Here is a 15254-nt window from a genome sequence, read left to right on the forward strand (position 1 = left end):
CGGCATGTTTCCTTCACCTGCCGGGTGGCCCTGGAGGGTGCCGCAGTCTTGGCCCCAAACTCAGCTGGGCCCACGTAGGACACACAAGGCTGCTCGAACCCAGTGGCTTCCATGATGAATCTAATTGTGGGTGGTGGCTAGGGAAGCTCCACGTGGGCCACTGCACATGTGGGCAGCCGTGGCCATGGCCTGAGCAATGATGGCACCTCAAGGGCCTGGGAAAGACCTCCCCCACTCAGGGACAAAGGGTCCTCTTATCTCAGACAGTGACTTTCGTTCCTCCGTTCACACTTTCGTCTAAATGGCAGCCCTCTGTCTCCCAGGGATCTGAAATTCCCAGAGGAGGAAGTTGGCATGGGACAGTGGTCTAGAGTCAGACTGCCCTGGGGTTGAATCCTGGCACCCTGGCCTTGGTCAAATAGCCTCTCTCTGACTCGGTTTCCTTGCTTGTCAAATGGGGCCAATACTTCCTGCTTTCCAGGGATCTTGTGAGCATTAAGTTAGAGGTACTATGAGCTGACAGATGGAGGGGCTCTGCTGAGGAGGGGCTGCCTGTCCCCACCTGCTTCCACCACCTGGGACTCAGATGCACAGCAGTGACAATGGGCACACACAAGGCCCACAAGGGTCACATATGTGCACGACTCTCACAACATGCACACACTAATGGGCACCCCTAATTCTGAGAGGTGCATGCAAGCCTTAGACCCAGGATGGATTAGATGAGTTGGGGCTTAGACCATGAGAAGACTCTAGAACCGATAGGGACCAAGCACTAACTTTGCTGAGACCCTTCCCAGTGGTGGGAAATGCAGGACAGGTGGCCAGTCAGGCCAAAGTGGTGATGGGAACAGCAGGGCATCTTGTTGAGAGATGGCTCAGCCAGGACCAAACTAGGCTCCAGTGCCCCAGATCCCCATTGCTGGCTAGGCCGCTGCCCTGATTCTGGCCTCTGCCCTGCGGTGCCACCTTCCTGACCTTGGGGAGCCCTGGGCCTGGTGCACGTGCACCACAGCCCTGCCTGCTCCCAGGCTGGATTAGGCAGAGTCCGAGGACGTGCCAGGCTGGCAGGCTCACGGGCAGGGCGGGTGCCGGTGCTGGGGCTGCCCTATGCCGGCTCTGGACTGGGATGCAGCAAGGCCTTGTATGGCTCTGGCAGGCTGGCTCGGCTGGCGGCACCCATTGGCTGGGCTGGCACTCCCAGCTGGGGCTGCCCAGGCCCCAAACCACGGTAACCAGAGCCGCTGCGAGCCAGTGGATTAGCATGGCCACCTGCCCGCCCGCCTGCCTGCCACTGGGGCTGCTCTTTTCCTTTCCTAAAAAGGCAGAGCTGGGCAGGGCAGATGGGAAGGGAATTCAGGTAGAGGAGAGGTGGGCAGGGTGGTGCAGGGGGCTCTGCTGAGGGTTCAGGAATCCTAGCCCTGGCCTTGGGCCAAGCTCTTCCCAGCTCTGGACATCAGTTTTCTCGTCTAGAAAAGGGGGCAGTTGGCAGCTGGGTCTCCCTGAAGTGGCTGAGGCTTTGACGGGATTGGAGATATGTATGTTGGGGTCCCCCAACTCCAACCTAGGTTGGAAGTCTGCTTGGTAGCAAAGAGGCCCAGACTCTCTTCCCCTGGGAAGTCAACCACGTCCCGAATATGGGGCCCGGTTTTAAATCCTAGCCCTGCCACCTACCACTATGGCCGTGGGAAGCAGCATCACCTGTTGAGCCCCAGTCTTCCTCCTCTGTGAAGGTGATGAGACGATACCCCCCCTCCTCATGAGCCCACGGGGAGCCCTGTGCCGTGCAGCCCCAGGATGCCCCCTCCTCAGCCCTCTGTCCTCCCCGACTCTTCCTTCTTTCTGCTTCTCTCCACTCATGCCCATCTCAGGCTGGCCTGCCTTCTGAGGCTGTCCTGCCTGCAGTGGCCTGGCCCAGGGAGTCTCTAGGACAAAGCATGGTCTCCAGGTCCTGAGCCCAGAGAGGGTCCAGGCCTAGGGGTGAGGCCAGAATTGCGAGTCCTGCAGGGCCTGCCCAATCCTGGATTGGGAGCCAGGCAAAGCTCGGCTAAGGCTTCAGTGGCCACAGACACTCCTGAGGCCCTCCTGAGGCTCTGGGTCAGGTGGCGCTGGAGTGAGTGGCCCTGCCACTTGCCAGAGTGTGATCTGGGGGTCTATCCTTCGACTGTAAAATGGGGATGTGCGTCCTATCCTGCCTTACTCCAAAAGGGAAAATGCATCATGACCTCTAGAGAGCAGCCGTGGGAGACCTGGTGGCAGTGATGTATGAATGCCTGGCGACCTTGGGCCCCGCGGCAGGTGGGAGAGGACAGGTAGTTGGACCTTCAGAGAATTCACGTGAACGTTTGAACGTTTGTGCTCTCAAGTACGGGAACGTAAGCCCCGGAGTCTGCTAGTCAGTCCCTGCGCCTGCAGGCTCAGGCACGGGGACCCCATGTGGCTGCCAGATGGCACTGCTGAGAAGCCAGGCAGTCGCTGGGGAGAAGCCCCAGCCTGGCCTTCCTTGTCCCACTGGTCCTGGGCAGAAGGAGGCAAGTAGTCTGGGACTCAGGGCTCCCCTGGGGCCAGAATGTAGGGCAAAGAGGAGAAGGGAGGAACTCAGGGTTCCCTGAGGAGCCGCAGCGGAGTCCGACTAGGGTCAGTCCTCACACTGTCTCTGACTAGCTGTGTGCCTTTGGCTGCTGGGGGCCCTTTGGGATTTCTGTTTCCTCCTCTGAAAATAGGGACAGTAACTCTCATCTTCCTGGGTTGTTGTAAGGACTACAACAACTACGCATCCTGGACTCTTCATCTCCAGTGACATTATTTTTCACATCATCTCAGCACCCATACCTGTGGTTGACACGTCTTCATCCACAACTCTCTCGCTTCTGGAATAATGAGCTAAGACAACTCACAACTGTTTCTTCTCTGTTTTCATCCAAATCCCCTGTCACTTGACCACTGGCCTTTCTCTGTGTCAGCCACCCCTGTTTGCTTCCTTCCCAGCCCGTGGAGCCACTGGTCTGTAACCTCACTTCTTCACTGCCGATACTCTCACCTCCCATGCCCCACTGTCCTTCCGCCCCGTGGCTGGGCACAACCCCCACCCTGGATGACTCTACTGCCCACCTTCTCCGTGCCCACGGCATGGCTGCTGGAGAAGCCACACAGTGGAGCAGAAGTGGCACCCAGACACCAGTCCCACCAGGAGCCCCCTCACGTCATGACAACTTCTCGAATCTCCAACCTTTCCACCTGCCACTCCCTCCTCCCCCTCAGCAGGTGGCCTCACTCCCTCCCACAGGGAAAACTCCTCTGCAGGAATGCCCTCGACCTCCTGTCACCAGGCACACACACTGACCTCCTGCACCTCTTCCCTCGGGTCACAGTGGGAGGGGCATCTGCGTCTCCTCCTAACCAAGCTGCTGGACTCTCACCATCTCCTTCTCATCAGTCCCCCAACACCCTCAAGTTTTTCTTCCCTGGACCCCATGCCCCGCTCAGCTGCTGCCCCAGCAACCCCCTGCCCTCCACCCCAGGCCTCTGGGAAGGTGTCCGGATCTGCTGTCCCCACTTCCCCACCTTCTCCCCACTCCCCAACCACCACCATCTGCCTCCACCATTTATTCAACACCCAGCAGTATCTACGAAGGGCCTACTGTGCGCCAGGCACTGTGCGAGGTCGGCTTCTTCCTAAGTCAGCAAAGATCTCCTCATTGCTGTAATGAACACACCCTCTTGGGTTCTTAGTGCTAAACTTCCAGGGAGCATTTACCATGAGGACCCCCTGGACTGTGCCTCTGCCTCTTTGGCTGCTCTGTCTCAGGGCTCCCTCTTCCTCCGTGCCCAGCCCCTGGGAGAGTGTTCCAGGAGAGGTCTCCAGGATAACTCAGACTCACTCTGGACTAAAGCTTCTGTGCTCTCCGCCACAGCAATTATGGCCACTGCCGTTGAGTAATGAATGACATCGTTATTTGCTTAGGGACGGCCTCTCCTGTTAGACGGAAGCTCTTCATTCAAGGGCGGGAGTGTCTGTTTTGCTCACGAACGCTCAGCAAATTGTTGCTGGATGCAAAGGTGAGGACCCAAGCCCGTCTTTTTCACCCTTGTAACCCCAGCACCCCATCACGGTCTGCTCAGAGGATATTTGTTGAAGGCTTCCTATGTTCAAGGCTCCATCAGCCACCCTGTGTACCCGTCTCATTTAATCCTCACAACAACCTCTACTTTACAGATTAGGAAACGGAGGCCCAGAGAGGTTGCATAACTCGTCCAAGGTCACACAGGCAGTAAGTGGCTGTATCATGATCTGATGACAGGTCTTACTCTGCAGTGCACTGAATGGTGGCCTTCCAAAATTAAGTCCATGTCCTGATCTCCAGAACCTGTGAGTGGGACCTTAATTTGGAAAAAGGATCTTGGCAGATGTAATTAAGTTAAGGATCTCGAGATGAGAGCATCCTGGATTAGGGTGGGCCCCAAGCCAAGGACACGTGTCCTTAGAAGAGAGGAGAAGAGGCACACAGAGAGGGGCCCCATGAGGGCAGAGGCGGATACACACCTAAGGCGGCCGAGGATCGCCCACAGCCACCAGACGCCAGGAGAGAGGACTGGAGCAGACTCTTCCTCAGAGCCTCCAGAAGGAACCAACCCTGCCAACACCTCTGTTTCAGACTTCCGGCCTCTAGAACTCTGAGAGAATAAATTTCTGTGGTTTCAAGCCACCTAGCTTGTGGTGATTTGTTACCGCAGCCCTAGGAAACAAATACAGACCCCAAACCACATGGCGGTGTATCCGGTGCCTCCTCACTAGGCCTGGAAGCGAGGGACCACAACAGTCCCAGGCTGTGTGACTGCGGCCTGGTCACTTGCCTTCTCTGGGCCTGACTGCTCTGTAGTAAAACAAGTCCTTGGGACACCAAGTGTCCCTGCAACTCTGACGTTCTACAACCCTCAAGCGACACCATGAGCCAGGCAAGCAGAGCTGTGTTGGGATTTCCAAATTTATTCCAACGCACTGTTTTTTTTAAAAAATACCCTCAGGCCGAACACTCAGCCAGAGCTGTAATAAAGGCAATTCTTATACTTGTAAAAACTCCTCGTTCACAGTACAGATGTAATTTACAGCAAGTCACACACATCAATACTGAGCACTTTTCCCTTTTGTACGTCAGACTCTGTGCTTTAGACCTCCATGGATTTTTTGTTGAGTTTTTTTCTTTTGCACTGATATATACCACACCGACATTGCAAGGTGCAAGTGTAGAAACTGGAATTTAAATAAAATTACAGGCAAAACTACCCCATCCAGTGTGGCGGCTGTACATATCTACAGTACGACTTTTGGAATGTATTGCCATGTCAAACATAGAACTCTCTACAGACAATTTCACGTATGGCATACATACACCTTTTAGAAAAAAGGCCAATAGTTATCTTACAGACAGCGTGTATCTTACATTTGCCTACACGTTTCTTTTTTCCGTTTCTTTTCTCTTCTTGCTTGAACACTGGGTTTAGTAAAGTGATCGTAAGTGCCGAAGTGGGTCGCCAATGGAAAGCGGACGGGGTTCACGACAGAGAAGCAGCATTTGTGGAACAGGCCTTCGGGGACCTTCTCACCTTGGTCGATGCTGCAGATCTGTCTCCAAGGATGGCTGCCCTGGCAGGACTTTGCTCTAAGAAGGATTTGTCTGGAGAAAGGACTAGAGAGCAATTCAGCTCAGCTATATTGCTTGTTCCTGTTCAGAAGGGCCAGGTGAGAATGGAGCCGGGGCTAGAAGGATCTGGAAGCGAATTCTTTGAGACCTGTTCCTGCAGAGGAGGCAGAAAGACTTCTGGGTCTGGAAGTTGGAAGTGGTGGAGGTGGAGGAGTGGGCCCTTCACTGCTGTCAGCCTCCTGAAGCGCCTCAGTGGTGGGGTCAGACTGTAAGCCCCGGGTGTCAGGTCGGGGTGGGGGGACAGGCCTGGGGAAAGGAGCCTCAGAAAGGAACAGGGTTAGTACCCAAAATGACTCTGAGCTTGCTGAGAGTGCGGGGCATCCTGGAGGGTAGGCCTGGGGGCCAAGTGGCTTGGAATCCCCAACAGAAGGCAAGGGGTGGCTCTGAAACCTCGTCAAGTTGCTTCCTCGCCACTGCCAACCCCCAAGGACCAGAGCAGACCTGGACTAAGGAATGGCCATCCCGCACATTTCAACAGAGCATGTGACAGGCGTCCCTGCCAAGTCAGCTCTACTTTCTCCACCATGTCCCTTAACGGGGACAATAACATCATAGGTGAACTGGAAATGCGGAAGTAGCTGGGAACAGGGCAGGGGGCCCCAGGGAGAGCACGGAGTAAGAGTCTTTCCAAATTATGAAGGTGTGCATGTGGGCTGGGGCTCTGTGCTTGAGGGAGTGGGTATAAAGTCTGGCAGAGGGGGTTAGGGCTGTGCCCAGTGACATATGACCCAGGCCGGTGGCATTGATTCCATCCCTCTGGGCACCTGTGTGTGGGGCGGTCTTTGGGCCAGATTCTGTTTGCGCATCATGTCCCTGTCATTGAGAAATGGGTCCCCTCTGCCTGTGCCTGTGGGCCCGAGTGGCCCCGAGGACTCTCCCTGCTGGCCACACCATCCATGACTAGCTCTCTCTGGGAGGAAACCTTGGTGGGTGGGCTGTCTGAGTACAGGGGGAAGGATGCACAGGAGAGCTGGAGGGACAGCGTGGCTGGAAGGGCGTGGCCACTTCCAGGGCAGGAGCTGGTCTGGCAGACCCTCAGGCTGCTTCCTAGGTCTGGGGCTGGAAGATCTCCCCCGGAAAGATTTCAAACCTGGGCTGAAGCAATGCCCTTCATCCAGCTCCCAGGCCTCAGTGCTTAAAGTCTCCAGTCATTGGGCAGCCCGAGGGGTTAGGGCTGAAAAGTGAGGGGGAGGAGAGCCCTGGCCTCCGACCTGGGCTGTGACGGGGGCCTGGGCTCCTTCCCACTTCCTGCCAGGCCAAATCAGTGCTTGCCGGCCTTCTCCCAGAGTGGGCGAGACCCCTAGACTCTGGGTCAGACAGCTGGCAACCGCTTGATAACCCCACCTCCAGCACTCGGGAGACCAGCGGACCCCCAGGGAGGCCTTTCCCTATTGTCCTCCTTTTGTCTTAGCTCTGAGAGAGGCCAAAGGGAAATGAACAAGGTGGTCTGGCTGGAGGCTGGACCTGTGTCTGGTTTGTCCACCTAGCAGGGGCCAAGCAGGGACAGCCCTGAACTGGTGGAAGAGGGAACTATGGTGGAGCGTGGGGCACTCGCGGAAGGGCCTCGACCCTCCCCACTTACCGTGTCCTGTCTAAGCAGCCTCAACAGCTCAGGAGCCCCTACAGGCACAGGACTTGTGCTGTCTGGCTAAGGACCAGGGACAGGCCCGGGGCCCCTGCCCCGTCAGCACCAGCCTGGGTGGGCCATAACCGTGGTCCTCGTCCTTTCTCCCCCTTGTAGAAACTGAAGGAACTATTTCTGGAGGGTGGGGAAACCCACCTCTCCCAGGGCAGCGAAAACACGCTGGAGTCAAGTGCATATTTCAACTGGGATTTTAATTTCTGGTCACATTATTGTTCTTACAAAGCAGCTTTGTGTCCCAGGAAATGCAGGGCAGCTTCTTGAAGAAGGAAATGGGGACGAGGAAGGAGACACCGGCTAGTACTGATTGCTTTGGGGAAGAATTCAAATGACTTAGGACAACTGAAAAATCTTCTAAGTCAAGAGAATCTGAGGAGGCTGGAAAAAGTATCAAACACAAGCCTGTCTTTCTAGATTTACATATATATATATATTTTTTAATTTAATTTTTTAAAAGGGATTTAAGTCAACAAACAGGCCTGGGCAGTTTCCACCAGTCACGGTTTTGGGTCCTTCCTGGGGGGAGTGGAGGCCTGACAGCGTGGGGTGGGGACGAGGGAACCGATCCTGCTGTGAAAAGGTCCAGAAACGGGTCTCTGTGAACGTCCAGTGCAGAGCACCGGAGGAGCCCAGCCCAAGAGGAAATAGGGCCCTTCGTACCCCAGGGACCACATGTGGCACGAAACCCAAGCCCTGGCCTCAGGAATGGCAAGGCTACACACCTTGGATCTTGACCCCTAAGGGCCAGGCCTTTCAGCCTTGTAGGTAGTTTCTAGAGCAAGGAAGGCAGCCTGTGGCCGGGGCCCTGAGAGCAACACCTAGGTGGGGGTGCTCAGGAGCTAGGAGATGGATGGTCAGGGCTCCTTTCCCAGCCCAGGGGCCAGCGGTGGGGACGCAGAGGAGAGATGCTGGGGGCCAGGAGGGCAAGGGGGATTTCCACGGGTCAGAGGCCAGGATGGGCCCATGACTCAGACCACCTGGGCATCTGGGAGCCCCGGGGGAACCGACCAGCTCCTACCTTCCACCTCCTCCTATTATTTTGTGTTGCAATCCTAGGAAAAGTAACATTTTCTTTTTCTTGGGGAAAAGAAAGTTGGAGTTTTCTGGGCCTGCCCGTGGAGGCTGAGTGGGGTCTCCCTGCCTGTGTCTGTGTCCCTCTGCCTTGGGCTGCTGGCCCTTCTGCTGGCAGAGAGGGGTGGCCACTAGCTGGGGTGGAATAAGCGGCAATAAATAGGAACCATAAACATCTATACGTAGGAGTGCTTGCTTTTACATTTAATTATATGTCTTTTAAAAGTTTCTTGGTTTTTCTTCTCCCTCAGTGCATCCCCTTTCCCTCAGCAAATAGCCACCTCTTGCCAGCCTTGGGGGTTGGCTGCCGACTGCAGTGGCCCAGGGTAAGGCCTCACCTACACCCTTTCTCAAAAAAGCACAAAATATTCACAGCCTCAAACTCCTCGTGAGTTTGTATTTTTTTAGGGGTGTGTTGTGTTTGTTTCTTTTCAAGCAACAAAAGATACATAAGAAGGCACAGGTAACTGCATATGTGGGAAGATATAACAGATGGGGGCTGGGCAGGAGCTGCTTAGACAGATGGACAGACGGAAAAGGGAGCTCATGACAGCAAGATGATTCGAGGAAGTTGGCCGGAAACGTCTGTTGCCGAACACTGGAAGCCAGATGCTGAAGCGGTTGGAGAGAGGCTAAGTGCTCGGGGGGGCCCTGTCCTTGGGCTGGTGTGGAGGTGCCCCAGGCCCCCCACTTCCTGAGGGCTCGGGGGAGCCCTGACTGGTCCTGGGTTCCCCAGAGAGGTTCCTCCTCCGGGCTGGGAAGCAAGTGGAGGCCTCCGCCAGGCAGCCCACAGAACTGCTGCGGTCCAGTGGCGGGGGGGTGGAGGCCGCGGGGTTGACCAACGTGCGCGAGGACTCTGCCTGGTGGCCCTGGGGCGGCTGGGGTGAGGCCTCGGGTGGGGTCTGGGGGCTGTGCGTGGGCACAGGCTCTGGGGGCACCTTAGCCACACAGGGCTCCCAGTCGGGAGGTCTGCCCAGGCCCCCGCTCGTCCTCTCCCTCTCCTTGGGGTAGCCCCTGCCCTCCAGCTCCGAGGAGAGTGTGAACTTGCAGACCTTCGCCACAGGGGACACGGAGGCTGATGAGCTCTCAGTGGGACTCCAGCGGCCTTGCTCCTGGGCCTCCCGGGCCCCTGTCAGGTCGCTGCCACCCCCCAAGAAGCCGCTGACCCAGGGTGCCGTGGGCCCTGGCAGCAGGGCAGGGTGGGGCCCCGGCCGGGCCTGCACCATCTGGATCCCACCAATGGGAATCAGGGGGCACGGGGCACGGGTCAAGTGCTGGGAGTGCAGAGGGAGGTGGCTGAAGATGTTCTCCTCTGTCCGGGCCGGGATGTGGCTGTGGAAGTCATGGGAGGCAGAGAAGGGTCGGGAGAAGAGAGGATGAGCAGGGCCAGGTGAGCAGGAGGGACTTCGGGACTCGGCCTTCTGCTGGGGTCAGAAAACAAGACAGGGTAAGGCAAGGGTTTCGTGTTGGGCGCAGGGAGACCTCGAGGCCTAGAGGAGAGGAGGGGGACCACCTGAGATCACAGAGCAAGTCCCAGCTGAGCCAGAACCGAGTTCCAACTCCCTGCCCATGGTGACACCCTGTGCTGGTGCCCTCTCTGGAATGGGCCATCCCCAGCCCTATAGTGACCATGAGCACTCTCAGGCCCCCTGGTCTCCAGGCCTCTGGCCAGCATGCGTGTCTGCGGAGGACCGGGGTGGTCTGGTGAGGTGGGGCCCTCCTAGCCCCCACGCACCTGGCTCTCTTATCTTGGTTCTGCTGCCTCTCCTGTTCCTAAAATGGTCTTGACCCAACTTCACCCTTGGACATGAGTTCCCACTCAATGCTCTTGGCCTTCTCCCGCCACCAGGAATTTTAACGTGATCCCAAAATTAAGAATCAAGGAAAGATTCTTAGATCATGCTCCTCCAGGAGCTTGAGTCTCTGGTGGTGATGCTGTTGGTGGTGAACGGTGGTGTTGGGTCATGACAATATGGTGACAGAAAAGGTGTTGGAAGGTGAAGGTAAGTTGTTGATGACGGCGATGTCAGTGCTGGGGGTCACGACGGTGGTGACAGGGAGGGTGTTGGATGTGATGGCGGTGACAGGGAGGGTGGTGACAATAGTGATGGTGACTGTGCTGATGATGTGACAACACTGATCAAGCTGACAGGGTGGCGGTAATGGTGTGCTGGAGTGTGGTGATGCAGAGATAGCATCGGCGCTGGCGACAGTGACGGTGCTGATGGTTTGGCAGGCATGGTGTTGGCTATGGTGTCTCTGAGGGCTCTGGTGACAGTAGTGTTGGAGATGTGATCATTTTGGTTAAGCTCTGCCATCTGCACAAAGAACACATGAGGATGGGGCGGGAGGAAATGGCAGAAGTATTTACATGCACATCCAAGGCCACACCACTGGTGAGTGGTAGGACCTGGACTTAGTCCTGGGTAGTGCAGCTCCAGAGTCCACGCCCTGCTGCTTTTGAGGCTAAGTTAGCTGGTTTCGGGCACCCGTCATGCTGCCTGGCATAGAGGTGTCCAGTAAACGTCTGCTAAGTTAGCAGTGGCCCCTGAGCCGGCAGGGCTGTTAGCTCCAGGAGTGATGCCTCGGGGAGGAGGGGACTTGTAGCCCCCACCCACCAGGGAGAAGTGGCCCAGCCACTTGGGGCAGGAACTCACCCACGTGGAGGCGCAGGTCTCGGGACTTCTGCCGAGAAGCATGTGAGGTAGAGGCACGGGCGGATGGAGAGCCCGTGGGGCCAGCCCCGAGCCTGGGCCATGCTTGCCCGTCGTGGGGCTGCCCGGCCCAGCCAAGGCCCACTTCCCGGGCAGCGCTGACCATGGTGGTGACTCGGCCTGGCCTGGAGACCGTCTCCTGGTGGGCGAGTGTCTGCGGGAGCCTGGGTCTGCGGCACGCTCGCGTTCAGGGGGCAGATGTGCTTGAGGGGGCAGTTCCCGTCCGAGGGGGTGGGAGGTGAGAGGAGACAGCTCGAGTCTTCGAGACCCGCAAGGGAGAGGGCCCTTTGGGGGGCTGGGCGGGCTCAGGGCTGAGGCCTGTGGCTCTCGGGCCAGCGACTGTCGCTGGGGAGACGAGTCGCTTTTGGTCAGTGAGTGAGTGTGGGCGAGTGGCGGGTGGCTTCCCGCTCCTTTGCTCGGGGACCACAGCCTTCTTGGGGACATGGCCGTGGAGCTCAGGGCTGAGCCTGTGTCCTTCTCCATCGGGCCAGAAGGGGCTAGTCCCAGCCGGGGGAGGCACAGGATGCTTTGGCTGGATGTGGAGCGACCTCCGGCTGTCAAGTGCTCGGCTTCCGAGACTGAGCTGCCCCACGTGGCCTGCTTGCCAGAGGTGGCATCTGGGGGTGGAGGGCCCTGAACGGGCGAGGAGTCTGCCGGCAGTGTGGCCGGTGGGCCGGGTGGGGGTGCCTCTGAGGACGGTCCTGATGGCTCGTCCTGGCTCTCCTCCTCGTCCTCATCCTCATCTTCATCCAGGTCCGAGTCTGAGTCTGAGTCCTCCAGGTCTGAAAACTGGTGCTCTGCCACGGCCTCTGAGCCCTCTCGTCCTTCCGAGTCCTGGAACAGGTCGTCACTGGTTCCTGAGGGGCGAACACAGGAGAGCCAGGGTCACAGCCAGCCCCATGGCACTTCCTCTCTAAGCCCCAGTGTCCTTGTCTGCAAGCTGGGCCTGAGAGCCATGGCAACGGCACAAGATTGTCAAGAGGATGAGGGACGTGACAGACATGGGGACACTTTGTAAATAACCGCAGTGAACAATAATTACCTTGTCTCTACCATCACCAGGTTCAGTTCTAAGAGCTTCATGCGCATTAATTCATTCAGTCCTCAAACAATCCTGTGAGGTCAGCACTATTGTTACGGTCGTGTTCCAGAGGAGGACACTGAGGTAAGAGAGATTCAGTGACTTGCCCAAGTAAGGTAAGTGTAGGGCTGGGATTGAACCACAGCAAATAAGACAGGCCTTGTTGGTTTTTTTCACCAGTGTTTCAGTGCTGGCCTAACTATGAGTAAGGTAAGGCACCTTGCTGTGCCTCAGTCTCCCCCTTTGTCAAATGAATGTGACCGTCTCACCTCATAAGGTTTGCAAAGAGGAGTAAATGCATGCCTGGCACAAAGCAAAGGCTCAAATAATTATGGTCACTCTTAACATATTCCTGAAGAAATCTATTATTCCAGGACCCAGGGGCCATGCTGGCTGGTCCAGCTGCACTGAGCTGTGGTCAGTCTAAACACACACCTGCCACTATGGCCAGGCTGCTGCAGGCTGGTATGGCACCTGGCAGGCCCTGGCCTCCGTGGGGTTTGGCTAAGTGGCCTTGGCCGAGCAGGCCCCATCCCAGCCACTCTTGTCCAGAGGAGCTGCTGCCCTTTGCAGAACCCATGGCGGGTGGAGCTCTGAAATACCAGCCTCCTGGTCTGGCTTCTGGTGGGGCAGCCCCAACCAGCTGGGCCACCTCTATCATGATGTGGGTCTTGCCTGGCCGTCTCTGAAATGGGCAGCAATCGGGACTCTGGGGCGAGCTCTGCTAACATCTGGCCCACCTTCCAGACTCCTGAGGGTTTGGGGCCTACTGGCCCATTGCCAGGTTCATTGCCAGCCCCACCACCTCACTTGGACACACCAGTACTCACTCCACTACTGACGAAGAGAGCTAGACACACAAGCTGACTCAGGCCACTAGCACAACCAGGCGTCCGAACCCCACCATGCCGAGCTGCCCTGGGGCCAGAAAGCACAGCATTCATGCTTCCAAATAGCTCAGCATGCGGCAGGAAGATGCACGAAATGGACAACAGTGGGCAATCAGGAGGATGCAGGTCCAAAACCATGGGGCGGAGCTGGGGCTGGCAGGTGAGGGGAGGGCCTGGTGCCAAGGGCGGGGTCTGCCGGCTGCTGGGAGTAGAGTGATGAGAGAGGAGAGGGACCAGGGCTTGGAAAGGGGCGGGATATGAATGTGGGGTGCAAAGCACACCACTCAGTTTTGCCCCAGGCATTTACTTCACTGCCTATGACTCAAGGGGGGGGCCGCTTCAGCCCCAGGAGTTCACTGCCTCACTCTTCATTTCCATATGGGGAAATCCAGGCCCAGAGGGGGCAAGTGCTGCCCCCAGATAATTCGGGGAGTAGTGGCTGAGTCAGGACTAAGGCTTACAACTCCCGCATTCTTACACTGCCAGTTTACAAATGATTTTACGCATGGAGAAGCAGGAAACGGCCTGGGCTTGAACCCCAGCTCCATCCCTTCCTTGCTCTATGATGTTGGATAACTTACTTTCTTTCTTGTGTGTTCAGTTTCCTCGGCTGTAAAACGGGGGTGAGAGTAATAAAAGCCACCACGTGAAGCTGTTGGGAGGACTATGAGGGTCTGACACAGTATTTACCCAATAAACCTTAGCTGTTATCATCTCAAGTACCCCACAACCTCAGCCGACAGAAAGCATGGGGAGCATTTCACAGTTGAAGGTCAGAAGGTAGTGATACTAGCAGGGAGAGTCAGGCCCAGCGTCTCCTAATATCCAGCAGGGAAGGCTCCTAGAGACCCTCTGGGCCCTTTGAGGCCCAGAGAAGGGCAGTGGCCCGCCCGAGGCACCCAGGGCAGGAATGATGGAAGCTGTGGGACCCCTGCCCAGCACAGGGGTTGCCAGGCCCCCACATCTGGGCTCCTGCAGGGCTCTATGAGATGCCCCTGCCCGGGTGGCCCATTCCCAACGCCCTCCTGGAGTTGCTGGCTACTGCCAGGATCACCGCCAAGGCTCCACCAAGCCCCGCCTGCCCCGGGTCTGGGACCGCGGAGGAGACGGAATGAGGGCGCCGAGGGGGTCTGGCCACACGGTGGCACTGGTGCCCAACCTCCTCACCATCAGGGGCGAGGCTGCGGTGCTGGCCTGGCCACCAGGAGGCAGTCGCCCCTACTAGGCTGCGCTCCTGATGGCCACTTCATGTCTAACAGACATGCTCCTCCCGGAATCTGTATCATTGCGGGAAGTGGCAACTCCATCCTTCCAGTTTCTTAGGCTATAAACCTCGGAGTCACCCTTGGCTCCTTTTCTCTCATGCCTCGCCCCCCGCCCCCTCATGTGTCAGCAAAACCTGTCAGCTCTCCCTCTGGAATGTCCCCAGAATCCCAGCACTACTCCACCTCCTCTCAGCCCACCCGGCCCAGGCCAAGGTGCGCTCAGCCTGGATCTCTGCCTCCAGCCGCGCCCCTACGGGCCGTCCTCTGCACACAGCCAGATCCTGGAAAGGCAGACACGTCACTCCATTCCTTGACCTCCAGGTCCCCAGGTCTCTCTGACCTCCTCTCTCTGACTCTGGCCCCCAGCGGCTCTGCTCCTCCTTCTTCGGGAGAGCCCCTCCCCAGCCCCCAGCTGATATCCTGACCCCTGGCTTCACCCCCTCTGCTCACACCACACGAACAGAGAGGTCCCTCCCCACACTTCCCAGCCCTCACACTCGCCCCTGCCCTCTTCCACATTGTTCACTGCCCCAATTCCCTCTAGAATGTGGGCTCCCTGAGGACAGTTTTATTCGCTGCGGAATCTCCAGCACCTAGAACAGCCCGGAACAGGGCTGGTGCTCAGAAATTATTTCTGGAATGAATGCATTGATTTTATCCTCAAATAAGGTGGGGACGCTCATCCTTTTTTGCCTCATTGGGAAAATGAGGCTGGGAGAGGGGCAGGGACCAGCCTCGGGTCCCTCAGAGGACCTTGGTTGCTGCCAGTCACCACCTCCTGACGCCCACCCAGGGAGGGCTCAGCCTGCCCTGTCCAGCTCCCCAGGCATTGGGGTGGCATAGAGCCTGCATTTCTGTGTGATCTTGAGCACGTGCCTTTACCTGTCTG

General features: G+C 57.3%; 1 protein-coding gene across 1 annotated transcript in view; it reads right to left on the minus strand.

Annotated features, from left to right (window-relative positions):
• Nucleotides 1-4979: 4979 nt before the first annotated feature.
• The window catches only part of HIVEP3 (HIVEP zinc finger 3), a 503450-nt gene continuing 493175 nt past the window's right edge, over nucleotides 4980-15254 (minus strand). Inside the window, exons 9-10 of the mRNA XM_058552079.1 lie at nucleotides 11073-11986; nucleotides 4980-9839 (exon numbers count right to left, since the gene is read on the minus strand). Coding sequence (XP_058408062.1) covers nucleotides 9048-9839; nucleotides 11073-11986 — 1706 coding nt within the window. The 3' untranslated portion in view covers nucleotides 4980-9047. The remainder of the gene's footprint in view (nucleotides 9840-11072; nucleotides 11987-15254) is intronic.

Source organism: Diceros bicornis, chromosome 13 (assembly GCF_020826845.1).
Source record: "Diceros bicornis minor isolate mBicDic1 chromosome 13, mDicBic1.mat.cur, whole genome shotgun sequence".
Taxonomy (NCBI): Eukaryota; Metazoa; Chordata; class Mammalia; order Perissodactyla; family Rhinocerotidae; genus Diceros; species Diceros bicornis.